Raw genomic sequence first — 23,446 nt, forward strand, 5'->3', positions numbered from 1 at the left:
CTGCGTTAGTCGTGTAAATGTAGTTTAGGTTTGTCAATTAGCAGTTGGTTTATTCACAAAAAAGGAAAGTTTTTCACAATACATTGTTTATAAAAATTGTTTAAGATTGCGTTTAGCAAATAATGAGTTGCATGTAATATACATCAGTACATAAAGAAGCGATATTTGATTAGTGGAACCGAATATTTATGTCAAGACTTTGTAGTAAACAAAGATTATTTATAGAGTTATAAAGCAGTAGCCTCACGATCATAAAAGAGCGTTGCTGGTAATCAGGAAATATTGGATTTGTGTGCTAACGGTATTCCATCTTATCCTACAGTTTTACAGTATAGGGTTGAAAAAAGATAAGACACCTTTTCATTCTATTTTCTCGTCCCATTTGGTAGTAAGCAAAGAACATTCAAAGAATTATAAAACCGTATCTTCATGACTCCTATAGACCGTGGTTAATTGTTTAAACAAGATCAGGATATTTGGATATTATGGGCTAAAGGTGTCCCATCTTACCCCACACACTATACATCAGACCGTTAGTTTTTATTATGTCTTCGAATACTATAGCGAGGATTGATTTATTAGGACTGGAATTAGTAACAAAGTTAAATATAAGACGCGCATCGTATAATACACAGTGTATCACGGTTGCTTTCCTGTAAAGTTAAACTTTATTTAACTCCTTGTTTTATTTGATTAATCTAAGTTTGGTTTCTGGTCAAGGGCTTGTTCAAGTAAGAAGTTATTTGTTTACGTGGGAAGTCAATATTTATGCAACGAGTCCAATGTATAAGGCAAGCAGACGTTATCAGGTTAGAGGCGAGAGAACACTTTGTTTGGTTACCTGGGAGCTTCGGGTCGATCCAAGTAATTAATTGCGGTTTTGTTTGTAGAGTTGATTGCATTACATCTGGCTCGGTTTGGTAGGAGTGTCAGACTACTTAGCGCAACGAAACCTGGCGAAACTTTACGTCTATAGTGTTTAGGAGTACAATACTGAAGGGTATTAGAAAATAATGTCCCATATTTCGTAATACTGTTTGTAACAATTGATAACACTCGTTTAAATCCATGGGGATACGGTTTTAATTATGTAAATATTATTTGTTTACTTCCAAACGGGAAGATAAAACAGAGTGAAACCTAGACCATCTTTCTCTGAGTATTGTAGGGATACGAAAATATATTAATAGACGCGTTGTTTATTATAATGTTTAACAGAGTAGTACGATGAAATATAATACAAAACAAAAGAATACAATTTATATATTTACTGTGGATAAGATGGGACACCTTTAGCACATAATACCCCACAGTTACTGATCGTGTTTTATACGAATAACAATGCTATATGTCGGTTTGATTCGCGAAGATGTGTTTAATTCTGTAAATAGTCTTGTTTACTATCAAATGAGGCGAGGAAAAATGTCTTATCTTACTCTAACCTACTATATACCATTGTAATGTTGGTCCTTATGTCCTGTTATTGTTACAAAGTTGCCAATTTTGCATCGGATGTGGTAAAATTGCTCGCCTGCATTTACAATGGAGCCCGCTGTGAACGTGGGCGCCTCCACACGACGAGAGAGGTTCATCTGATCGACCGCTCCATGTCTGCTGAAGATCAAACGCCGTTCATTGCGGGAGAGCGGTTAGCAAGAGTGAGAGAAGCGAGGGCGCAAGAGAAAAAGGCAAACGGGGACGTTATCAGTAGCAGCCGTGGTAGCAGCGGCACTTTTAAAACGTGGGAGTGATTGGTAGAAAGACGAACGTGCATTTTGTTGTTCTGACTTCTAGAGCTAACGACGCAGAAGTCGCTTGGCAATCGAAGAGGTGTATTTGACAGAGCAGGCTTTTAACGTGATTTTCAGTGGTATATATTGAACGGTTAAAGCAGGTTTTGTTTAGAAAGAAATGTTAGACCCCACGTACCTCGTCAGTGACATATCGTTTTTGAATAGGGTCCAATTTTTCATTGATTTTAGTGATTTATTTAAATATATATACAGAGAAAGTCAACTTTATCATAGCACTGCTTCATAGAACAATAAGACATCGCTTCGAATCTGTATTACTCGAGCACGCTTATAATAAAAGGCGTCAAATATATTGGTTTGCCTGATAGAGAGAAGTGTGTCAAGCGACAAACAGACCGGAGATTGGAGATCTGTATATTTGTTACGATGGATTATCTGGCTGTCCTTATTCCTCTCATTATCGGATTAACGAATCTTCAATCCATCTCGTCAGAGGAAGGTACAATAACGTTCTAGTTAATGACCCCTATCTTTACTGGAGCGCTTAGAAAACGAATTCTAACCTCACTCCACACCATTAATTAAAACATCGCTTTTTCCACAGTAACAATACTGGACACAACACAAGCCACGTCGGATCTTGGTTGGACCGCGTCCGGAACCGGGGTATGTTACGTCATCAGTATGTGATGTCATTTTCTATGACGTCACTTGTATTTGACGTTAGTAGTATGTGACATATATAATATGTAGATGGTTCCTTTTCGGGGCCTAGGATTTATGTCAGAATTTGCCAATTACCCCCAAAAGTGAATATGTGACGTCACTTTTATTTGACGTCAATATTTTATTATATAACACATGTTTACATCATCGTCGCGAAGTCCCGTCGCTAAATTAATGCTGACAAGTTTACGGTTGCGCCATAAAATAATTTGTTCGTTGTTATTATTGCGTCATAAACTTGCTTGTTAACATTGTGCGTAAGATGATAAAACGCGATTTGAACTGCGTACCTAAACGTGTCTGGACTGTAGATGCAGCCTATCCGTGTATAATATAAATATATATATATATATAGTAGGGTGGGGGAAGATGGGACACATTTTCATTCTATTTTTCGTCCCATTTGGAAGTAAACAAAGAACACTCACAGAATTTTAAAACCGTATCTTCACGACTCCCATAGATCGTTGTTAATTGTTCAAAACACGATCAGAGTATTTAAATATTTTGTGCTAAAAGTGTCTCATGTTCCCCCACAGTACTATATACTATTTATATGTGTGAAGTCAAATACGACGGGGCACGCAAGGGAACTTTAGTTTTAGGACATTTTTGGCCTATTAAGCCAACGTATTATATTATACCGAAAGTCCTACGTTTTTTGTGCGAAAATCTATGTGAAATCACGTAATGTCGTCACCAAAACGTCGTTAATACGGAACGTGGCATATTAATAAATGAATGTATAGCTTATTGCTTTATCCTCGCGTGGTTGAAAAACCACGGTCGTTATAACACGGGTGTTCTGATTCATACACCTCACGCCAGCTTATGAGTTACCACGTATGCATCTTTATGGGTGATTATTTCATTAATACACGCTGGAAAGAAGTAATAGCGATATTAAACAGCCATGAAGGAATCGACCGGATCTGTTTTTGGAATTCGCACGACTTTGGTATCCGCCTTGAACAGCAATAGCTACATAATAAATAATGCATTAGAATCAGTCTGACATCGCATGTGAAGCTCACCGCTTTTAGCCGTTTAATTCAATACTTAAGTCTAATGTTTAAAGTGTGTTAGTTGCATCTTTACAAGTGGAACATAGAAAAGCACTATTTGCTTTGATAGGTTAATAACAAGCAGAGATTACCTGACGTGTGCCAGTAATGGGCGGCCTCGTAATGCATTTACATGAAACATACATCATATATTTTTATTCTTTATGGGTGTCTTTTGTAAATGTCAACTGGAATTTAGGCCAGAGTCGTCCCACGACCCCAAACCTGTAATGCATTTACATGAAACATACACCATATATTTTTATTCTATAAGAATGAGGTCCTATATTCCGAGACATGTTACCTAGGATTTAGGCCAAAGTTGTCCCACTACCCCAAACCTGCAACGTATTATTTACATTCTGTATCTTAGAATTAAACGTTAATTCGTTGGCTTTTTAAAAGTTTCGTAATAAATTATTTTGCATATTCTTCATTGGTGCACTAGATAGTTAGAGCCTTACAATATCTTATAACCTCTGCACTAATGTGCGGTAATGTTTAACACTTGTTCGTTAATTAGTGGACCGAACTGACGAACCACGACGAGACGGACGCTGATCTCAGAACCTTCCAAGTTTGTCACATTCGATCCCCCCACCAAAACAACTGGCTGAAAACGAACTTCATAAACGTCACCACAACGCAACGAGTTTACGTTGAAATTAAATTCACGATAAGGTAAGACGGGTGTTGGGGTAATGAGACAACTTGAGCTTAAATCCCCAGTCCCTTGGCGAGCCTCGCCGCAAGATTCACCAATATATAGTGCGGGGTAAGATGAGACACGTTTTCAATCTCTTTTATCATCCCGTTTGGTAGTAAACAAAGAATATTTACAAAGGTATATAACCGTACCACGGCGAAAAGCATTGTTAATTGTAAGAACACGATTAGGAAATATGGGATATTATGTGTTAAAAGGGGTTTATTTTACCCCACAGTAATATAGCGTAATAAGTTCATATGTTTACAGATCATGCGACGGCATACGTGGTGTTGTTTCATGCAAGGAAACGTTTAACTTGTATTACTTGGAGTCAAACCACAAGAACGACCGACGGTCTCTGCGTTTGAACGAGGATACATACACAAAGGTGCGAATGTTTATTCTCATGTAACGTAAATTGTTATCTTTTTGGTGACTGGGTAAAATTTAACGCACATTTTCAGCAATAAATTGCCAAGAAATGAAAAATACCCCCAAAAAATATATTCACCCACGAAGTTACATTTATACGTGGTAACTTGAAAGCGGCCACGAGATGTATAAAACAGAACACCCGTGTTATAAAACGACTGTCGTTGCCCCTCTATGTAAGAATAAAAACAAGTTACATTCATTCACCCACGTAATAACTCGTAAGCGAGCACGAGGTGTATGTAACAGAACACCCAAGTTATAACGAGTGTCGTTTTCCGCCATGCAAGGATAAACAAGCAACATCCATTCATTCAACGTTTAATCACATTTTTACATCATGTCCAGGTTGATACGATTGCAGCCGATGAACGGTTTAAGCCTGACACACGAGTAGAGGCGAATACTGAAACCCGGATGATATCACCGATCAGAAGCAGAGGATTGTACATCGCTTTCCAGGTGATTTCGAATAAACTATTGATTGGAAGCTTTATATTATCTTATACCGGGGGAGTTCAATTTAATCCCTATAGGTAGAGTGCATTTAGAAGTAAAGTAAAAAAGGATTAAATTTAATCTGGCCTACAATACATTAATGCTGCTATATATATTTATATATATACTGTGTGGTAGAGAGACCTTTAGCACTTAATATCCAAACATTCTGATCGTATTTTAACCAATTAACAGCGGTATATGGAAGTCGTAAGGATACGGTTTTATAATTATTTGAATGTTCTATGTTTACTACCAATGAGGACGAGAAAAATTGAATGAGAATGTGTCCCATCTTCCACTACTCCACTATACTTTTATATTAGATACATTTCAATTTTACCGCGTTCGTATATACTACGTACCGCAGATTACAACCGCAAGGAAGTATTAGGTACCAACGTAACTGAGTTTCCTTCCCATTTTAAACTTCAAATCCTCCACACAGGACACTGGTGCTTGCATGTCGATCATGCACGTGCGGGTTTACTACAAATCCTGCCAAGAGACTTTACGAGGCCTCGCCATCTTCCCCCCAACTGTATCTGGCCCTATGATGACATCACTTGTCGACGTTCCAGGACAATGCGTCCCCAATTCAGCGACGATGAAAAACACAAAAGGTAAACTCGACCGTTTTTGGCATCTGCCGCTTGTTGTTATTGCGAGACTGAATCAAGTATTCAGTATGATTATACTTTACCCTCATATACCCTTGGAATACACACTAAAAGTCTCCAAAACGCCTAATCCTACCAACAGTTGGTCTAATGATTTTTGAATTGAAATCCCAATCAGTCAATCTCTTTCGGTGCAAAAATCGATTCCCGTGCCAATTGTAGAACACAGACCGATAACAAGACGGGCTTGCCCTGATTCTTAGCCACCTAGGTGTCCCACGGCTCTAGGCTTTTCCTGTCTCTTCCCATGTGTCTTGTTTAAGCCAAGCCGACAAGAATGTCGTTTCCTATTCATTGTCATTTATAATCCCCTAATTTTAAATTAACCACTCGTTACCTTATAGTGGGTTGCGGTAAGATGGTCCACGTTTCATTTCTTTTCTCACACCATTTGGTAGTAAACAAAGAATATTTACAGAATTGTATAACCGTATCCTTAAACTCTAAAACAGCGTTATTATTTGTTTAAACACGATTAAGAAATATAGGTTAGTTTGTGCTAACGCGGTACCCATCAACCCCCCACTACTACATCTGATGTTTGGGTGTAACATTTTACATTTTTCAGCCCCCATATTTTTTTTGTGCGATAAGTTTTAACACGTTTGGTGTTTTGAGTACTTTGGAAATCAAAATTAACAATTTATATTTATAGCTCCAAGTTTGCATTGCAACGGAGAAGGCGAGTGGCTTGTACCTACTGGATCATGCAGCTGCAACCCTGGCTATGAACCCAACAATCAACTGACTGAATGCAATCGTGAGTTTTGTTGTGTTTATTTAGATCCTTGTCGTTATCAATGATTGAATGTTGTGACCTCGTCTTTGTTGTCTTTCACATTTCAGCGAACGTTATAATTCTCCACGCGGTTTGGATAAGGCAGATGGTTTTAATATACAGACGTGACTAATACGTACCCCGCTGTGAGGGAAGGTGGCGGTCGACTGCAGCTGTATACCGTGTGTTGGTACGCGTTTCCAGCTTGTACGCTTATGCATTCACGCGAAATTTTCCAATTATTTCCTTGGCGTTGCGATGTAAACACAGCGGCTCTCAGCACCAAAATTAATTCGATTAAGCAGGTTTAGCACACTTGTCTGTTTGGCGTGCGTCGCTAGAACAACGCGTGACAATTAGTTGACATGCAGAGGCTAAATGTGGCATATATCGCATGCGCGCTTGATGAATGATATGATTTAATGGAGTCTGGAATCGAATGTAACGAGTAGATGAGAATGTCTTAGAAGGCGCTTAATACTCGGGGGACGTGGGCGGGTTGGATCGCTTGCCACTTCAGATCATAAATCGACTTTTGTCGCGCGACCTGCGGTAACCTAAATATTAAAACGTGTTCTAAATATCATTAAAGCTTCAGTTAAAATTGTTACAGCTCAGTCGAAGTTTCCGTTCTTGTTTTTTCATTTACATTTAGTGCAACCATATAGGGAATTTTTCGTCATTTCATCCTTATTTTACAATCCATAGGGCATAAAGTAACATTGCTGTATGACATGCTACTATAATTACAGTTTTCATTCGATTTTTAACCTCAGAAACTAGAACTTCATTTTGTCGGTCTGTTGTTTTTCCAACAAACAACTGATTTCCTTCCTGTTTCGTTGTTACCTTGTTATTTGTAGTCGGCTATGTCTGTTATGCGGCTTTACGCTTCAGTAATACTACTGTTGGTTCGTACTTAATATGTTTAGGTTAGATGATGTGTTAAGTATGTTTTATTGTATTAGAAGACTCATGTTATAATTCGGCCGGAGCATAAGGTGTATAAATACACCATGTGTGTCTGGTGTATAAGAAGAAACCCATGTTATCACTTGAGGGCGAGCATAATGTGTATAAAAATACTTGTGTGTCTGGTGTATAAGAAGACCCAACTTTGTGCATGAGGTCTATGAACTTATGTTTGCGGATTTCGTTGTAGCAGCACTTGTATTTTTCCTAAAAAATAATGTATACCACTATTAGGACAATACGTAATGACACGGGCAGAAATACTTTTATTAAAAAACATATTTTTATGATGTATATACGCAACTTATTAGGATTAATCCCGTGGAATTCGCTTTTAATTAACCCTTAAGCCATGGTGATCTAAGTTTATTGGTTCTTAAGCGGACCCTGAGTTCCGTTTCTCATAAACAATTCCCCGAATAATGATTTACTTGTCCTGCTGTTACTGCTGAAAAATTCTCATGTCGTTTGAAATTCACACAAAGACCGAACATTAGAACCAACATTGCTTCTTCCTGTAACATTACCCAACAAACATGTAAAGTTTTTCGCACAATGCTCAATAAGAGAAAGGGATTCGCTTCTGTAGTCATACATTCCGTGTAGCAATCGCTTTTTAAGCTGTTGGGCCTCGATTCTATTGTTACATCGCTGTGATATGATCGCTAGAAAGTGTTCGGTTTCTTTCTCCTTTGTTAGTCTATCTACAGTTCTAGAAAGGGTGTCGCGGATCGGCCCCCTCCTTTCCTATGTTGTTAAACCACCAATGATATGTTTACAAGGCGGCGAAAGAACGTCCCGTTTTAATGGGAAACCTAAGCAGGGCCCAACACACGATAGCTATGAATAGGGAACTGTTGGGATAATTTCAAGCCTTGTTTGATATTGGGCGCGTGTGTTTGCTACTGACGCGTGAAACCTTTGCTTTTACCCAACACCCAATCAAAGGCTCGAGGTAGTTGGGATAATTAGTCACTATACAATAGTAATTAACCAATTATTTAATCCTAATTGATGTAAAGCAAATATCGAAAGCACTTTTCTGGGAAATTATCGCCTTTTAATTACAAGCAAACACAAATAGGTGATTACGGTTTTCAATATACCTTGTTGTTCGTAAAAATCAAATAACGTGAAAGCAACTTAGAGATAATGCACATACTTGTCCACGTTCGTTCAGTTAATTACATTTTCGTTTCTAATCCGCATGTAAGAAGTAATGTAATCTTACACTGAACATGTCTTAATTATCAATCACAATATTTTAAACTAATGCCTAAAATATTGGCCAGCCTTTTTACTTATGACATCATATTCCGTATTGTGACATCAGCTATGACGCCACGCTGACGTAATCTTATGGAGGTCAAGTGGTCCACATGCGGCCCAAGGTTATCAAGCATGCTACATGTAAATCTATCAACGCATGTTAATCGTGTGGGAGGGTATGATGTAATGTGAAATACTTCAATAATTGGAATCTTCCCACGAGTTAATACCCCCCTTTTTAACTGTGATGAATACCATGAATCTGATCAAAGGCTCATGAAGTTGGACGATTCTCGCATCGAAATAAGACCGTTGTTAATTGTTTAAAACACGATCTGGATATTTGGATACAATGTGCTAAAGTGTCCCGTCTTCCCCCGCCCTACTATATCACTTATTTATCCTCGTGTTTCAGGGAAACTTTACTTTTAATACAACTTTGTTTATTTCTATGGCAAGTTATAACATTGGTGCAGTGTATTCTGTAGGCTATACCTACTTATCTGCAATGTAAGGCGACATACTTCAGGCGTTGTTCTGTGTTCAATTCATCAGCACACCTAATATTTACTGCCCCATGTTTTATGTATAGGGGTAATACGGATCGTTCGCACCACAATCAAAAACAATCATGAATATTTATATCACTTTGGACGCCCCCTAAGGTAGATGGAAGTTTAGGTGCTTATTAGGTTTTCATAAAAAAACAGGACCTACCGCCTCATGCACTCTGCAGAGCTCACTTAACGATGGACTTTAATGCATTTATGGGAAACCGGTATTTGGTATAAGTACAGGTTGTAACAAGGCAGCCTAAACCCAGTGTCTCTATGTATATACTTGAAAAAAAGGTCGCCGCCGCTGTTTAGGAGTGAGGAAGGGGGAGGGCTACGGTTATATATAGTAGGTTGGGGGAAGATGGAACACCTTTTCAATCTATTTTTTCCTCCAATTTGGTAGTAAACAAACGTTCAACGATTTTTTATAAAACTTTGTCCCTACGGCTCCTATAGACCGTTGTTAATTGTTTAAAACACGATCAGGATATTTGGTTAATATGTGTCAAAGGTATCCCATCTTCCCCCACCCTACTATAATACTGTAAATATATCTTGTTCACTACCAAATAAACGATAAAAAAGAATGTGAACATGCGCCATCTTACCCAAACTTACTATAAAGTGTTAAATACAGAGTTTGTATGCAAACTCTTCAAATCTTCAAAACTCTACTTCTATATCAAACCCGAAGCCCGCATTTTGTTTATTCAGTATAACTGGGAATGGTGCTTATAGATTAGCTGGAAAACTAATTTCCCTCATACCCGGATAAGAACACTTAGCCCACGTATCAAAGACAATTTGCCGTCTTATGCTCACATCTACTGACAGCTTAAACTAATAATATTCTTTACTTAGAGTGCGCAAGCGTTGGTTATAAGTTCAACAGCATAACATTTACTTTGCACACGCGTGTCGGTAATTTGTTGCAATAAATATGACAAATCTAAATCATAACTTTAATATAGGAATAATTGGTTTTGTCTTTCTGATATGTGTTTGTGTATACGCCTTGTTAAAGTTCAACTACCCCCACGGTTTTGGCTTCCTTGTATTTAGTATGGCTATAAACGAGGCCTATGGTGACAGTATTTTAGTTGTGAAAATGGAAAATACGGTCTTTTAATGGTGGCAAAAGTCTCGTGTGTAATAATGTTTTGATAATCTAATTTAACTGTTAATATTGCAGTGGTGTTTAAAGTATTTTACTAGAGTTGCAGCAATGTACATGGCCAACTAATCGTAATAAACCTTTTACTTCATTAGATGACTAAAGTTACATTATAATAGATTAAGTAGAAGTATAGTATTATGGGGGAAGATGGGATAACGTTAGCACCTAAATTCCATATTTCCTGATGACTTTTAAACAATTAACAACGCTGTTTTAGAGTCCCCATATAAAACTGTCAATGGTTAATTCCTACCCCATTCGTATTCGCACCCGATTTTAATAACCGTCATCTTATGTATAACAAGTGGCGCTTACTTTGAATACTTAAGATGTGAAATACTCTCCGTGTTTTATTTGATCAGACCCCTTGTTCTACTCGCACTCACAAATTCATATCTACATCTGTTTTTTTCAAGAGTTTTTTTTTGTATAAAATGACGTCACACATTATAAATGGGCACGTAGCAATGTAAGGAGTTCACTTGACATATTTTTTAAATGATGAACGAGTTCTAATGAAGTGTCGGAATCGTAGTGGCGCATACTCCTATATTAAACTGGGTCGTCATACTTAACGCTGACCTGTATTGAACAACTCTCGCGGTGCCTCTGTTCTCTGTTCCTGTGAAACTTAGTGGTATGTATATATATATATATATATATATATATATATATATATATATATATATATAGTAGGATAGGGGAAGATAGGACACCGATTTTAATATATTTTGTTTTTCCATTTGGTAGTAAACAAAGAACATTCAAAGAATTATAAAACTGTATCCTCACGACTCCCATAGACCGTTGTTAATTGTTTAAAACACGATCGGCATATTTGGATATTATGTGCGAACCAAATAACTATCGATCTTAGTAAAACATTGAACCAAATAGTTGTTATTTGAATGTACAATAGCGCTATAATACAATCGAATGTCTATAATTAGATGAAACGTCGAAAGGTCCATAGATCGTTCCAAGAGTTGAATGTCAAACGTAATTGCGAAAGGGAAATCAATCGTCGATCTGGACAGTCGACTGTCTGCATTTGTCTGTAATGCGTTTACATAACACCGGTTTAGCAAGCAGTGCCACATACAAAACAGCATGCATACGACCTAATTAAACAGCAAAATGCTCTTTAGATAGTAGACCGCACCGAAAGAAGTGTTTTATATTAACAAAACGTATTTTAAACGCGTTGGAGATTTATATATACAGTTGATCTGTTTTGATTATAGAAACCTCATAAAAAAAGATTTGTCTTATGGCAAACTTTTGCTATAAGCATGTCTTAACAACTTTTTTTATGTTATGTTCTTTCGTATTAAACACCTTCGCTACCGAAATCGAAGAGACAAATGAAAATGTTTTTTGTTACAGAATGCAGAGTCGGGAGGTTCAAGCACGAAGTTGGGAACGTTCCTTGCCAACCTTGCCCTGCTAGAAGTTTCAACGTCAACTTCGCTTCTACAATGTGTATGTGTATATCAGGATACTACAGATCACCTGGTGACAGGCCCGATGCTCCATGCACAAGTAAGTGCAATATATTGGCTTTGGTTATGGGTGGGTTATATAGAACCAATCTATACCGTTGTATAATACTGTTTGTCGTGTGGGTGGTATGAGACCAAGTTACGCTGTGTATATATATAGTACTGTGGGGTAAGATGGGTATCGTTAGCGCATACTATCCCATATGGTAGTAATCGGGTATGGCAGTATTGGCTGTGGTGTCGTGTGGTTAATTTAAGACCATTCCACTGTAGTATAGAACTGGGAGATTTACGTTTCTTAGCACTCTTACATTACTAATTGGAACACAAAGAATGCGTTTAACATTAAGTTGAAAACAATTTTGTGGCCGTAAGACAAAACTTTCAATCAGCTTTGTGTAGCGTAACAGGATTATGATGGAATATGAGCTTTTAATATAAAAGATTAAATACATGGCACAAAAAAACCTTTAAAAGTTTAACTTAACTCCGTATTTTACACCATGCAGTCCCGCAGTAAAAGGCACCATCGTTTATGCCATTTTTTTGACGATTCATGTGTTGTATGATTGGACATAAGAATTCCCAAATCGCACTCTCTGCGGATTTGTCGGTTTTCATATAAATACATTAACACAACGATACCGTAGGCATGCGATGTTAAAAGTGTGTCATTACTCCAAAGTGGGGGCAAAGGCCCTCAACTTTTGATCGACCTCTGTCTATGATACGAACGAATAATAGCAATTGTGATCGATGCTGCTGGCGCCGAACTCCACTTGGCACAGTCTATCGACCTTATTAGACAGAACATGTTCTAATAATGGCCTAGCTACAAGGACTATGATTGCATCGGATTCATGTACTACCACCTTATAGGCTGCAAACAAGTTTAAACTAAAATAATCGACGTGTAATTCGAGTTTGAAGTATTTAAAACCTGGTTTATGCAATTCATATGTTTTACTCAGATACAAAAAATATTTACAGAATTATATAACTGTATCTTCCCGGCTCTAAATAAACGTTGTTAATTGTTAAAAAGGTTGGGAAATACGGGATATTAAGTGCTAACGTTGCCCGTCTTACCCCACATAATACAATTTATACGAAAACTATAAATATACTTTATATGCAATGTATTTACTATATGAAGCAAATATAGTTCAAAACATAGTTTACTAAAGGACCCTGTTCGCTTGAACTTGCAAGCAATTTCCCTTCCATTCATCCGTCACTGTTGTTCATTTCCTACCAATAATTAGTTTGCGGGCGACGCTTTTGTTTCACGGCACCGACCTTTTAAAATCGAGCTCAACCTATTTATTGCTGCATCAATACTGGCATTACATGTCTCCCTAATTTAAAGAATGTTTATAATTTCTCTTCTGGTATGGCATTGTGGTCATTTATAAACTATAGACGAACTTATTTGATTTTGGTCGTAAGTTTTAAATATATCTTGCTTTATAGTGATAATTTGGGCCCTCTATAAGTTCATAACAGACGTTTTAAACACGTTATATGGGGCGGGTTCTGGCGTATAAGGTCAGTTTGAATAATGCGCAAAAAAATACAAATTTTAACTTGGCAGTAAGCATGAGATGTATGAACATATACCATGTCCGTTTTGTGTGTAAGAAGAACGTCTCGCCTCATTGTACCTAACTATTTGTAAAACATTCAAAAAATAGTTATGTAGTTAAAATTCTCTTAAAAAATAGTTAAATTAGGCAAAAATTCCAATAATTTAATCTCGAAATGTTCTTCTTTCTGCCATACGAAAATAAAGTTACATCCAAGAAAAATTATAAACTTCTTGTAACAAAGCTTTCCCTAATAGTTTAATCTTTAAATATTATTTTTTTCAGAAACACCTTCCAAACCATCCACATTGGAGTCATCTGTGAACAAAACTTCGGTTAAGCTGACGTGGGTTGAACCAAGAAAGAGTGGCGGAAGGACTGATATTACATACAGGTGATTTATAAGTGGCTTTGATTGAATAGGTTATGTAAGGATACATATATGTACTCGTATTACAAACTCGGGATAAATATGTTTATGAATACATTATGTGTGTTTATGTATAGGAAGATTTCATGATATAACTCGACAGTGAGCATGAGGTGTAAAAGTACACTTTGGGTGTTGGGTGTATATAATAAGACACTTAGGTTGTTGTTCGACAATGAGCACGAGCTGTTTAAACACCGTGCGTGTCTAACTGCCTGCTGTAAAAAGACAGTTATGTTTTAACTTAACAGTGAGCACAAGCTATATAAATATACAATGCATGTTTGGTATATGTGGAGTTTGTACAACCACCAACGATATTTAAGTCTTATAATTATTCTAGTGTAACATGCGAACGATGTGACGCCACATACACGTTATGCTCCCGTTGTGGGGAAGGCGCTGACTTCATTCCAGGAAGAACTCGACTCACAAAGGGGTCGCTGTTGGTTCGAGACCTTGCACCGCACACTGATTACAAATTCAAAGTAAGAACAACTTCATGTGCAAACTTACAAACTTTGTAACTCATAAGCTGGAACAGGGTGTACGGACACCCGTGTTTCATAAGAATAAATGACATCATATATAGTATAAAGATAAATTACATTTTTTCTTAATTGAAAACTTCAAAAACCGTTTTTATTTTAAACACTACCTATTAAAGTTTTTATATGATCATCAACGTACTAATTATATATAAGATTAAACCCTATGAAGTTGCTACTATAAGTTTATATGGCACTTGGTGTATTTTAACTTTATTTAAACATTACTTCTGTAGGTTTACTCATTCAACGGGGTATCAGGTGTGAGCGGGTTACGACCTGCATTTGCTGAGATTCGTATTCGAACCAACCAAGCTGGTAGGTTATACATAGCAACTTAACGTTATGAAATATCATATGCAATCGAAAGGCTTTAGTGCATCATAATATTAAAATGACGAGGGTCAAGTTACCGATAAAATGACATACGCTGTAAATGTATCTCATATTATAAAACTAAGATTTTATAAATTAATCATGGGTGCTTTGGTTTACCAAAGGGGCATCTTAACTACAAAAAACTACATTTTCCTTTGTAGTGTAATAAGAAAGAGTTTATCGAGATACATTATAATACGCTGGGTACACAACGTAGTTTGAATATCAAGGCGCTAAACACGGGATTATAGATTAGACATTTGATAATATAGAAAGTATATATGTCTGTGTTTTGCTTCGTTCGAATTTTATGTTTATTCTGCCCTGACAAGCGCCTATAGTCGCAATAGGTCGCATACGAAATCCCTGTGTGGCCGCAATTATATACCTTATTGTGTAAGTCAAGTCGCAAAGGATTTAAAACTCTTTATGAATACCGGGATTACGTGTGTCGTTCATAGACGTCTGGATAGGAAATGTAGGAAATACAAATTGGTTTGGGAATTCTGTGTTTATTATTATTCGCGATATTAGTTTTCACAGCCAACAATGGCTTTTGTGTTCAACTTTCAATTCCGATGGATAATATTGTGTCTATTGTTCTGACGTAATTACTTCTCCACAGCGCCATCTGCCGTCCAACCTGTGCGAGTGGTTATGGCGACATCTGCAGAAGTTTTGCTCCAATGGAGCCAACCTCGTTACAGCAGCAATCCTATATTAGACTACCAGATTCAATACAGCAGCATACATGGCCTCTTTACAAACGTGACAACCAAAACAACTTACAAGCTCTCCAATCTTTCACCATCAACATCCTATATTGTACAGGTACGCCAGGAATTTTGCTTCCTTTTATAACACCATACGATCAGTTTTTTATAGAAAATGAAAAGTAAAACGTAATCATTTACCTTTAAATAAAAAAAAACATTCGTCAATCGATAGGATACAATAGAAAATACTCTAAACCAGGGATCCCCAAACTTTTTGCTCGCGATTTTGCTATAATCTCCACATTCTCCGCGATCCCTTACTGTTAATGGTATAATATACGCAATACTTTGTGTAAAATTGGTGAACTCTCGGTCACCCCTAAAGTGCAAAGATCAGCTCTTCACCATCAAATCTATAAGCATGGCACCAAGTAATCTGTATACACTTATACTATAGGGAAATTTTACCCACATTTCCGACTCCAATCTGCCATTAAGCAGTTATATAAATGCATATCATACATACGTTGATGCTATCATATGTTTAAACTCCCTACCCGTTATAACTTTCATATAACCAGCCCTGCTTCAATGTTTAGGTTCGAGCACGCAGTAAAGTCGGTTACGGCCTTTACAGCAGGGCTTCTGCTTTCCGCACGAAACCAGTGAAGTCATCAACCGCACATTATGTTCTAACCAATCCCCATGGAGCATCTGTGGACATTGATGGTGGAAACGATAACATGGTTCATGATACGACAGTTAAACCTTCAAGCAACCATAACCGTTTAGTTGTGGCGGTTTGTGTGGCTTGCTCGTTTTTAGTGATCACACTTTGTGCGTTGCTTATTCTATGCGGGCGAAGAAACCGGTATGCGAAAGCTGTTGAATCGGATTTAGAGAAATACCCGGGATTTATTAACAGTTCAGGTAAAGAACTCTACAAGCATCGTTTGGTTAAAACTTAGACGCAGATAATTATAAACTGCATAGCCCATACATGTTTAAAAATAAATTATATTTACGAGATAGACGCCTGCAGATTGTGGCTCCTTTGAGCGCAATGTTAATCAGTTTCGTAAATAAAAAGCAAATTTGGTTATATTTTGCAATATTTGCCTTTGCTTTAATACAACACAATATGTTAAGAATATTTCACTAACGCTTGCCTCAATCAGAAACGGGCACATGGAAAATATAAGTAAAAAATTCCTATTTTTTTATTTTATTTAAAAGTCCTTATTTTTTCGGGCTGCACCACTGCATAAATCCATGTAGAAGACACCACATTAAGTTATGTATGTTTCCAGTTGATCTACTCAGCACACGAACATACGTCGACCCAAGCACCTACGAAGATCCTTACAATGCTGTGAAGGAATTTGCGAAAGAAATTGATTTTAAACTGGTGAACATTGAACAAGTTATTGGCCGAGGTAAGTTTTAACTTTCTTATCTTATAGTTACTATGGTATCTATGGATATATATTTTTTGAAATATCTATAGATATATTTTTAAAATGCATGTCACTGTGGGCTTGTTTTTGACGAGAAACTTGACGGTTATTACTTCAAAACAGCAGTTTCGTTTGAGAAATCTAATTTTCCACACATATAACGATCAATCACGAAGTTGGGCGTTTATTATCCGTCAGCGGACCGAGGAACACCCAAGTTATAACGATTTACGCTGCCCTACCACGGGAAGACAAATAAACGAATTATATATAAGTTTGCGAGAATAGACAAATTACATTCATTCATTTATTCGTTCGTTATTGGTTCCATAGGAGAGTTCGGCGAAGTATGCAAAGGCACTTTCTTCAACAAGTGTGTCGCAATCAAGACGTTAAAAGTTGGTTACAATACTCAAGAAAGGTCCGACTTCCTTGGCGAGGCTTCGATCATGGGGCAGTTCGATCATCCGAATGTCATCAGGTTGGAAGGAGTTGTCACTAAAAGTCGACCCTTGATGATAATAACAGAGTTTATGGAGAATGGATCACTGGACGCGTTTCTAAGGGTTAGTATTAAGTTAAATCGGTTATTACTTAAGTGTATACTATTGCATCCTACAAAACTGCCCGTATTACCCAAAAAATGGTGTCAAATTGCTGTCCAGGAATTGCCATACAAATTAGTTTGGTCAGCTATATAAAAAGCAGTATACATACAAAATATGCACTTAACATTCGTGGTAACTCGTAAACAGGCAGAATGTATGTGAAACAAAACACAAGTGTTATTACAGCTACCGTTGCCCCTGCCGCGTCAGGATTAGTATATAACATTCATTCATTCAATCACATTTATCTGTTTAGAACCAAGAAGGAAAGATACCTTCAGCGCAACTAACCGAGATGTTGCTGAGCATTGCACAGGGAATGGAATATCTTTCGAATATGGGTTACGTACATAGAGACCTGGCTGCCAGGAATATATTGGTCAACTCAAACCTGGTGTGCAAAGTCTCAGATTTTGGACTCAGTCGAGTTTTGGAGCAACTGGAAGAAGACGACGTGGCTATGTATACGACAAGGGTGAGTTAGAGTTATGATAGGATGGGGAAAAATGGGAAATCGTTTTATTCTGTCTTTCGTCCCATTTGGTAGTAGATAAAGAATATTCAAAGAATTATAAAACCGTATCCTCACGATTACCATAGACCGTTGTTAATTGTTTGAAACGAGATCAAGATGCCACACAACATTGTCAATGTATAATAATATATTTTGAAAGCTTTTGTAAAAAGTAATGTATCAGTTAATGTAAATGTTTAGGCATAAGTATCCGTCAATACACCAACGTTAATCGTATGCATTGTAGGGCGGCATGATCCCAATAAGATGGACTTCCCCAGAAGCGATAACGATGCGAACGTTTAGTACTTCTAGTGATGTTTGGAGCTTTGGGATCGTAATGTGGGAAGTGATGTCTTTCGGGGAACGGCCTTACTGGGAAATGTCGAACCAAGACGTAAGTTGACTTTAGAATTATAAATAAAAAATGCTTACAGCTTTAAATTTCGTCAAATTTGAGTCTTGGTCTAGCTTATATACACCTAAAGAGTATATTTGCTATAAATGTTTAATACATGAAACTCTTTATAAGACTCCCATGGACTGTTGTAAATTGTTTAAAACACGATCAGGATATTTGGATACCATGTGCTAACGGTGTCCCATCTTACCCCACAGTATATAGGTCGTGAAAATTAGTAGTAAAATACAAAATTAGCTCATTAAAATCCGAACGTTTCATTCGTCATATATTACTGCACAGGTCGTTCAATTCGTCGATAGCGGTTACCGCCTCCCGCCCCCTTGTTACTGCCCTCGTATAATACATTCAGTCATGCTTGAATGCTGGAAACGAGACCGAACGCAACGACCAAACTTCAGTCACTTGGTGACGCTGTTGGACAGGTTTCTGTTGGAAGCAGACTGCCTCACAGACACGATAAACAACAGGTAATAAACCACGTTCTGGTGTATATGCTATTATGATATAATGTAATAATTCCTTCTCTCGTGTACCTCTGTCAACTATTTATTAACACGCGTTAAAAAATTGTCATATTCAAACCGTTATACACGAGTATTTTGCTTCATATACCTCGTGTCTACAAATACGAGTTACTGCGTATCTTACTTTGTGACTGTTATTTTTTGGCTGTTAATTTGGACAAATAATACAACACACAAGCTCATATAAGCGCTACTATCTTTCCATTTCTGATTAGTTTGCTTTATTTCTAGACCATTTCGAGATCAGGACGATTGCATTCCTGAGATGTTGGATCTGTCTTCCCTTGGTCAATGGTTAGAGCAGATGCATATGCTTAAATATAAACCCACCATGATGAGACATGGGTGCGTGACTGCTGAGCAAATCATTAGATTAACAGCTAGGTGAGTTGGGTTTTAGATCGTTGTTCTGTATATCTGGCATAAGGTCCACAGTAGTCTGTAATAACATTATTTGATTAGTGTTTGGTGTGGCTTAGTCAGGTATAGTCGCTAATATAGTAGGGTGGGAGAAGATGGGACACTATTCCATTCCATTTTATCGTCCCATTTGGTAGTAAACAAAGAACATTTAAAGAATTATAAAACCGTATCCTCAGGAATCACATAGACCGTTGTTAATTGTTTGAAACACGATCAGGATATTTGGATATTATGTGCTAAAGGTGTCCCATCTTTTCCCACAGTACTGTAATATAGTATTTGTCAGAAAGGTATAACGTTGTTATATGTATATACTCAGGTCTGTTTATTGTAAGTGTGAAAGAAATCGTCAGTCGTTTGTTTATGTGATCTTAGAGGGCCATGTCTTTCACCGCTATAAAATAACAGTATTGGATCGTTTTGACGTCTTTTTCCATTTAACCCCCTTGTTTTTCTTTTAGCGGTCTTGCTCACATGGGTTTTAGTGATATGAATGACGTCAACACAGTATTACGTGAAGCTGACCTCTTACGTCAAAAAATCGAGGAAGTCGGTAACGTTGGTGTTGCTGTGTGATCTGCACATGTGATTGTGGTGTTATTTTCACACCTACCGATACCTAATCTCTCAAAGAGACCACATCGTCCAAGGGAGAAGTCAGTACAGTTCCAAACCACAAGTTCGAGATGCCACCTATTAAGTCCCATTGAAATTTGGATAACATATTCCAAGCATATTGTTTGTTTATATCACACTTAGAGCTTGCCTTAAGAGAGACTTGTGCGAGTTCTAGTCAACTGTTCACATATTCACTTTACTTCATTTGATACGTACTTTCAATGGCTTTTACTTCACCATCTGGTTTTCTGTTTGTTATTTATCCCACGACGTAATACACTGTTTTTTTTCTATTTATTTCACGGTATGCTGTTTACGATTTATCCAAAAAATGATCTGGCTACCAGACACTGTTCACAGCGCACCGACTTTGACAATTATTTTGCTGCACACACCGTACACGAGGCTGGGTTTCTTCTATTTTTCATCTTTGTAAATATTCTTTGTGTTTTTCAATATTTTTATATAAGTAACGTCCATAGGAATAAAGCTGTTTGAGATTGCTGCTTAAAACTTGTGTACATCATGCTCGCTGTCGAGTTATAACATGGGTGTCTTCTTATACCCCAGACACACATGGTGTTTTCATACACCTCATGCGCACTGTCGAGTTACAACATGGGTGTCTTCTTATACCCCAGACACACATGGTATGTTCATAGACCTCGTAGACCTATTCATAGACCTCATGCGCACTGTCGAGTTGTAACGTCCTCTTATACACCGGACACACATGGTGTATTCATACACCTCATATAACATGGGTGTCCTCTTATACAATATAGACACCCCATGCACAATTACAACAAAAAGTAGTCATTGTAAAATATACGTATACACAGGTGAAGGACTTCACTCTTATAATAAGATATCCCTAAATATCTACATGCGGCTTGTGTAAATACATACCTTCATCACATGGATAATAGGCCATAAGCCACGACGTACACCACTTATTGCTAATCCGCCTTCTCATAATCTAATAATAAACCGTCTATACTGTTCCTATGGTCAGCAGCTGCCAGCATATAGCGAGGAATTCAATTTAAATTGATTTTTAACGACGACTAACTGGGTTTTCGGCACTTCATACATTTGCATGGTTGGCCGCCTTTTTAACGAAGCGAGAACTTCGCCGTATATTTATAGGTGGCAATAGAGACGCGTGTGTTAGGAAACCGCATTTTTTCGCTTCCGCAAAACGCCCTGAAGCGTAGTTGGCGAGAGCGAAGAACAGAAGAAATTGTTCACTAACAAACGTGCAGTGCCAAGCGCTCGAGTTCTATTCCGCCTTCAGTATTCTATAAGTCAAAGTGCTATTTAAAGGGGAGTAATACTGTAGGAAATATTGAATGTTGTGTAACGCAGTTGTGGAATGTTTTCAATGTAGCTTGATAAGCAAGTCGATTTAGCTTTGTATTTTACGGATGAATGCTTTAAATTAATCTGTTCAGGATTTAGTTCAAGTTGCAGCTGATGAAAATACAGGCTTAGGATTACGGAACTGAATAGATAGAAGTGACCCGGTTGTGGGAAATTTGGAGTAAAATTGGCAAACAAGATGAACGCACTGTTGTTGTGGACCGTCTTGTTCGCAAGCCCGTTGCTGGAGTTAACACAAGGAAGAGAACGTAAGAATAAAAATATTTACTTTTCTGTTTTACATGTTGTATTTGGTAATTGGCCGACTTTGGCGTATATTTTATATTCCATTAAATGTTGCACCGTAAGGCATTACCGTATAGGATCAAGTACGTTTTATATAAATAGTTCGTTTTGGTTTTACTATGGTAGTAGTGCGGTGTTTTACAAAGTTCTTTGGAGTTTGAAAATGGGAGATCGGGCGTTCGTTGTTTTGCCTACGGCGGTGCGAAGCTGTCATTACGTCCCCGTAACGTTTAGACTGGTCACTGTTACTTTTACTACGGTGTTTCGTCCCTTGTAACGCTTTGTTCGGTGAACTGTTTTACAATCCCGTGGACCCTAATATATTGTGGGGGAGATGGGACACTTTTCATTCTATTTTCTCGTCCCTTTTGAAAGGGAACAAGAATAATCAAAGAATTCCCAAACCGTATTCTCACGTCTCCCATAGACCGTTGTTAATTGTTTAAAACACGATCAGGATATTTGGATATTATGTGCTAAAGGTGTCCCATCATACCCCACCTTACTATATTTAGTAAAGTTGAGATCGGTAACATAACGTTGCACCATCGTTTAAGATAACAATTGATTACTTGATTACGTCACAATGTAAATGATTAACGACTACAAGTTGTATGTGCACAGCGGTCAAAGTTGACAAGCGAATCTAGATAATTTAATTTACGAAATTGGCGCAAATAAAATCCAGACTATATATCACTACGTCGCAATGTTCACTGTTCGCCTATAAAGCAAAGCGGCGAAAATTTAAATCGAATTTCGGTCGCTGCTCAATATAAAGATGTTCTGATAATAGAGTTTAAATAATTTATGTCGTTGTCAATTAAGTTTCGTTACTTCGAAATTATGACAATCGATTAAGGCAAGGGTTGGCACTTCATTATTGTAAATGTATTCTGCATTTCTTATACAGTAATTTATATTTTATAGATTGGTACATGTTATGTTATTTAAAAAAAAACACAAAAAAATGAATGAATGCGTCTAACTAATGCTTTGAATTGAAAATCGCATGAACTACGTTATTTACTATTACTATGCAAACCACATTGTTCTTACCAAACTCACATGTTATTCATAATTTTATTTTCTATGTTTATTTAATGGGCACGCGCATGCTTATTATCGGATTTCCATGGTTGAGTAAACGCCTTGCTTTTCGTTTTTGATCTTTCGTACTCACTCGCATGATTCATTGCAATTTGTATCCAGACGTCTTATTTTTTCCGATAGCCGCTTATTTTTGCGACCACTTTGTTTTGAAGGCAAGCAGGGTGATAATATCTTCGTTATGACTCGACCGCTGTGCGATGTTCAATCCTTACGCTCATATATGACGCATACACGGTATGATAAATACGACCCTAAGCTTGGTCACTACCAACAGTCTGGGTTATTGGGGTTTATTTAAATAGGGCATTTCCCGTCTTCTAA

General features: G+C 37.4%; 2 protein-coding genes across 3 annotated transcripts in view; both read left to right on the plus strand.

Annotated features, from left to right (window-relative positions):
- The first annotated feature begins 1,769 nt into the window (after positions 1-1,769).
- Positions 1,770-20,857, plus strand: LOC149741195 (ephrin type-A receptor 4-like). The gene is made up of 20 exons (XM_089882314.1): positions 1,770-2,253; positions 2,359-2,420; positions 4,068-4,225; positions 4,521-4,641; positions 5,034-5,147; positions 5,632-5,806; positions 6,519-6,623; positions 12,003-12,158; positions 13,990-14,098; positions 14,478-14,622; positions 14,919-15,000; positions 15,686-15,891; positions 16,376-16,706; positions 17,087-17,212; positions 17,567-17,799; positions 18,098-18,316; positions 18,603-18,752; positions 19,059-19,246; positions 19,535-19,687; positions 20,188-20,857. The coding sequence occupies exons 1-20, from the start codon at positions 2,181-2,183 to the stop codon at positions 20,300-20,302; spliced, it is 3,021 nt and encodes a 1,006-aa protein (XP_089738440.1). The 5' UTR covers positions 1,770-2,180; the 3' UTR covers positions 20,303-20,857.
- Positions 20,858-21,621: 764 nt separating this feature from the next.
- Positions 21,622-23,446, plus strand: part of LOC149741196 (ephrin type-A receptor 4-like) — a 31,000-nt gene continuing 29,175 nt past the window's right edge. Inside the window, exon 1 of one of the 2 annotated variants that reach the window (XM_089882301.1) lies at positions 21,622-21,975. In XM_089882301.1, the coding sequence (XP_089738427.1) occupies positions 21,906-21,975 (70 nt within the window). In that variant the 5' untranslated portion in view covers positions 21,622-21,905. The remainder of the gene's footprint in view (positions 21,976-23,446) is intronic. The other variant, XM_089882293.1, reaches the window with a different exon arrangement.

This window comes from Ciona robusta, chromosome 1, assembly GCF_009617815.1.
Source record: "Ciona robusta chromosome 1, ASM961781v2".
Lineage (NCBI taxonomy): Eukaryota > Metazoa > Chordata > Ascidiacea > Phlebobranchia > Cionidae > Ciona > Ciona robusta.

What these genes read in the sequence shown, in the direction of transcription:
- LOC149741195 (XM_089882314.1), top strand. Translation starts at nt 2,181, where the DNA reads ATGGATTATCTGGCTGTCCTTATTCCTCTCATTATCGGATTAACGAAT. An exon ending in GATTGTACATCGCTTTCCAG is followed by an intron (nt 5,148 to 5,631) that starts GTGATTTCGAAT and finishes TCCTCCACACAG; the next exon opens with GACACTGGTGCTTGCATGTC. An exon ending in ACAGACACGATAAACAACAG is followed by an intron (nt 19,247 to 19,534) that starts GTAATAAACCAC and finishes CTTTATTTCTAG; the next exon opens with ACCATTTCGAGATCAGGACG.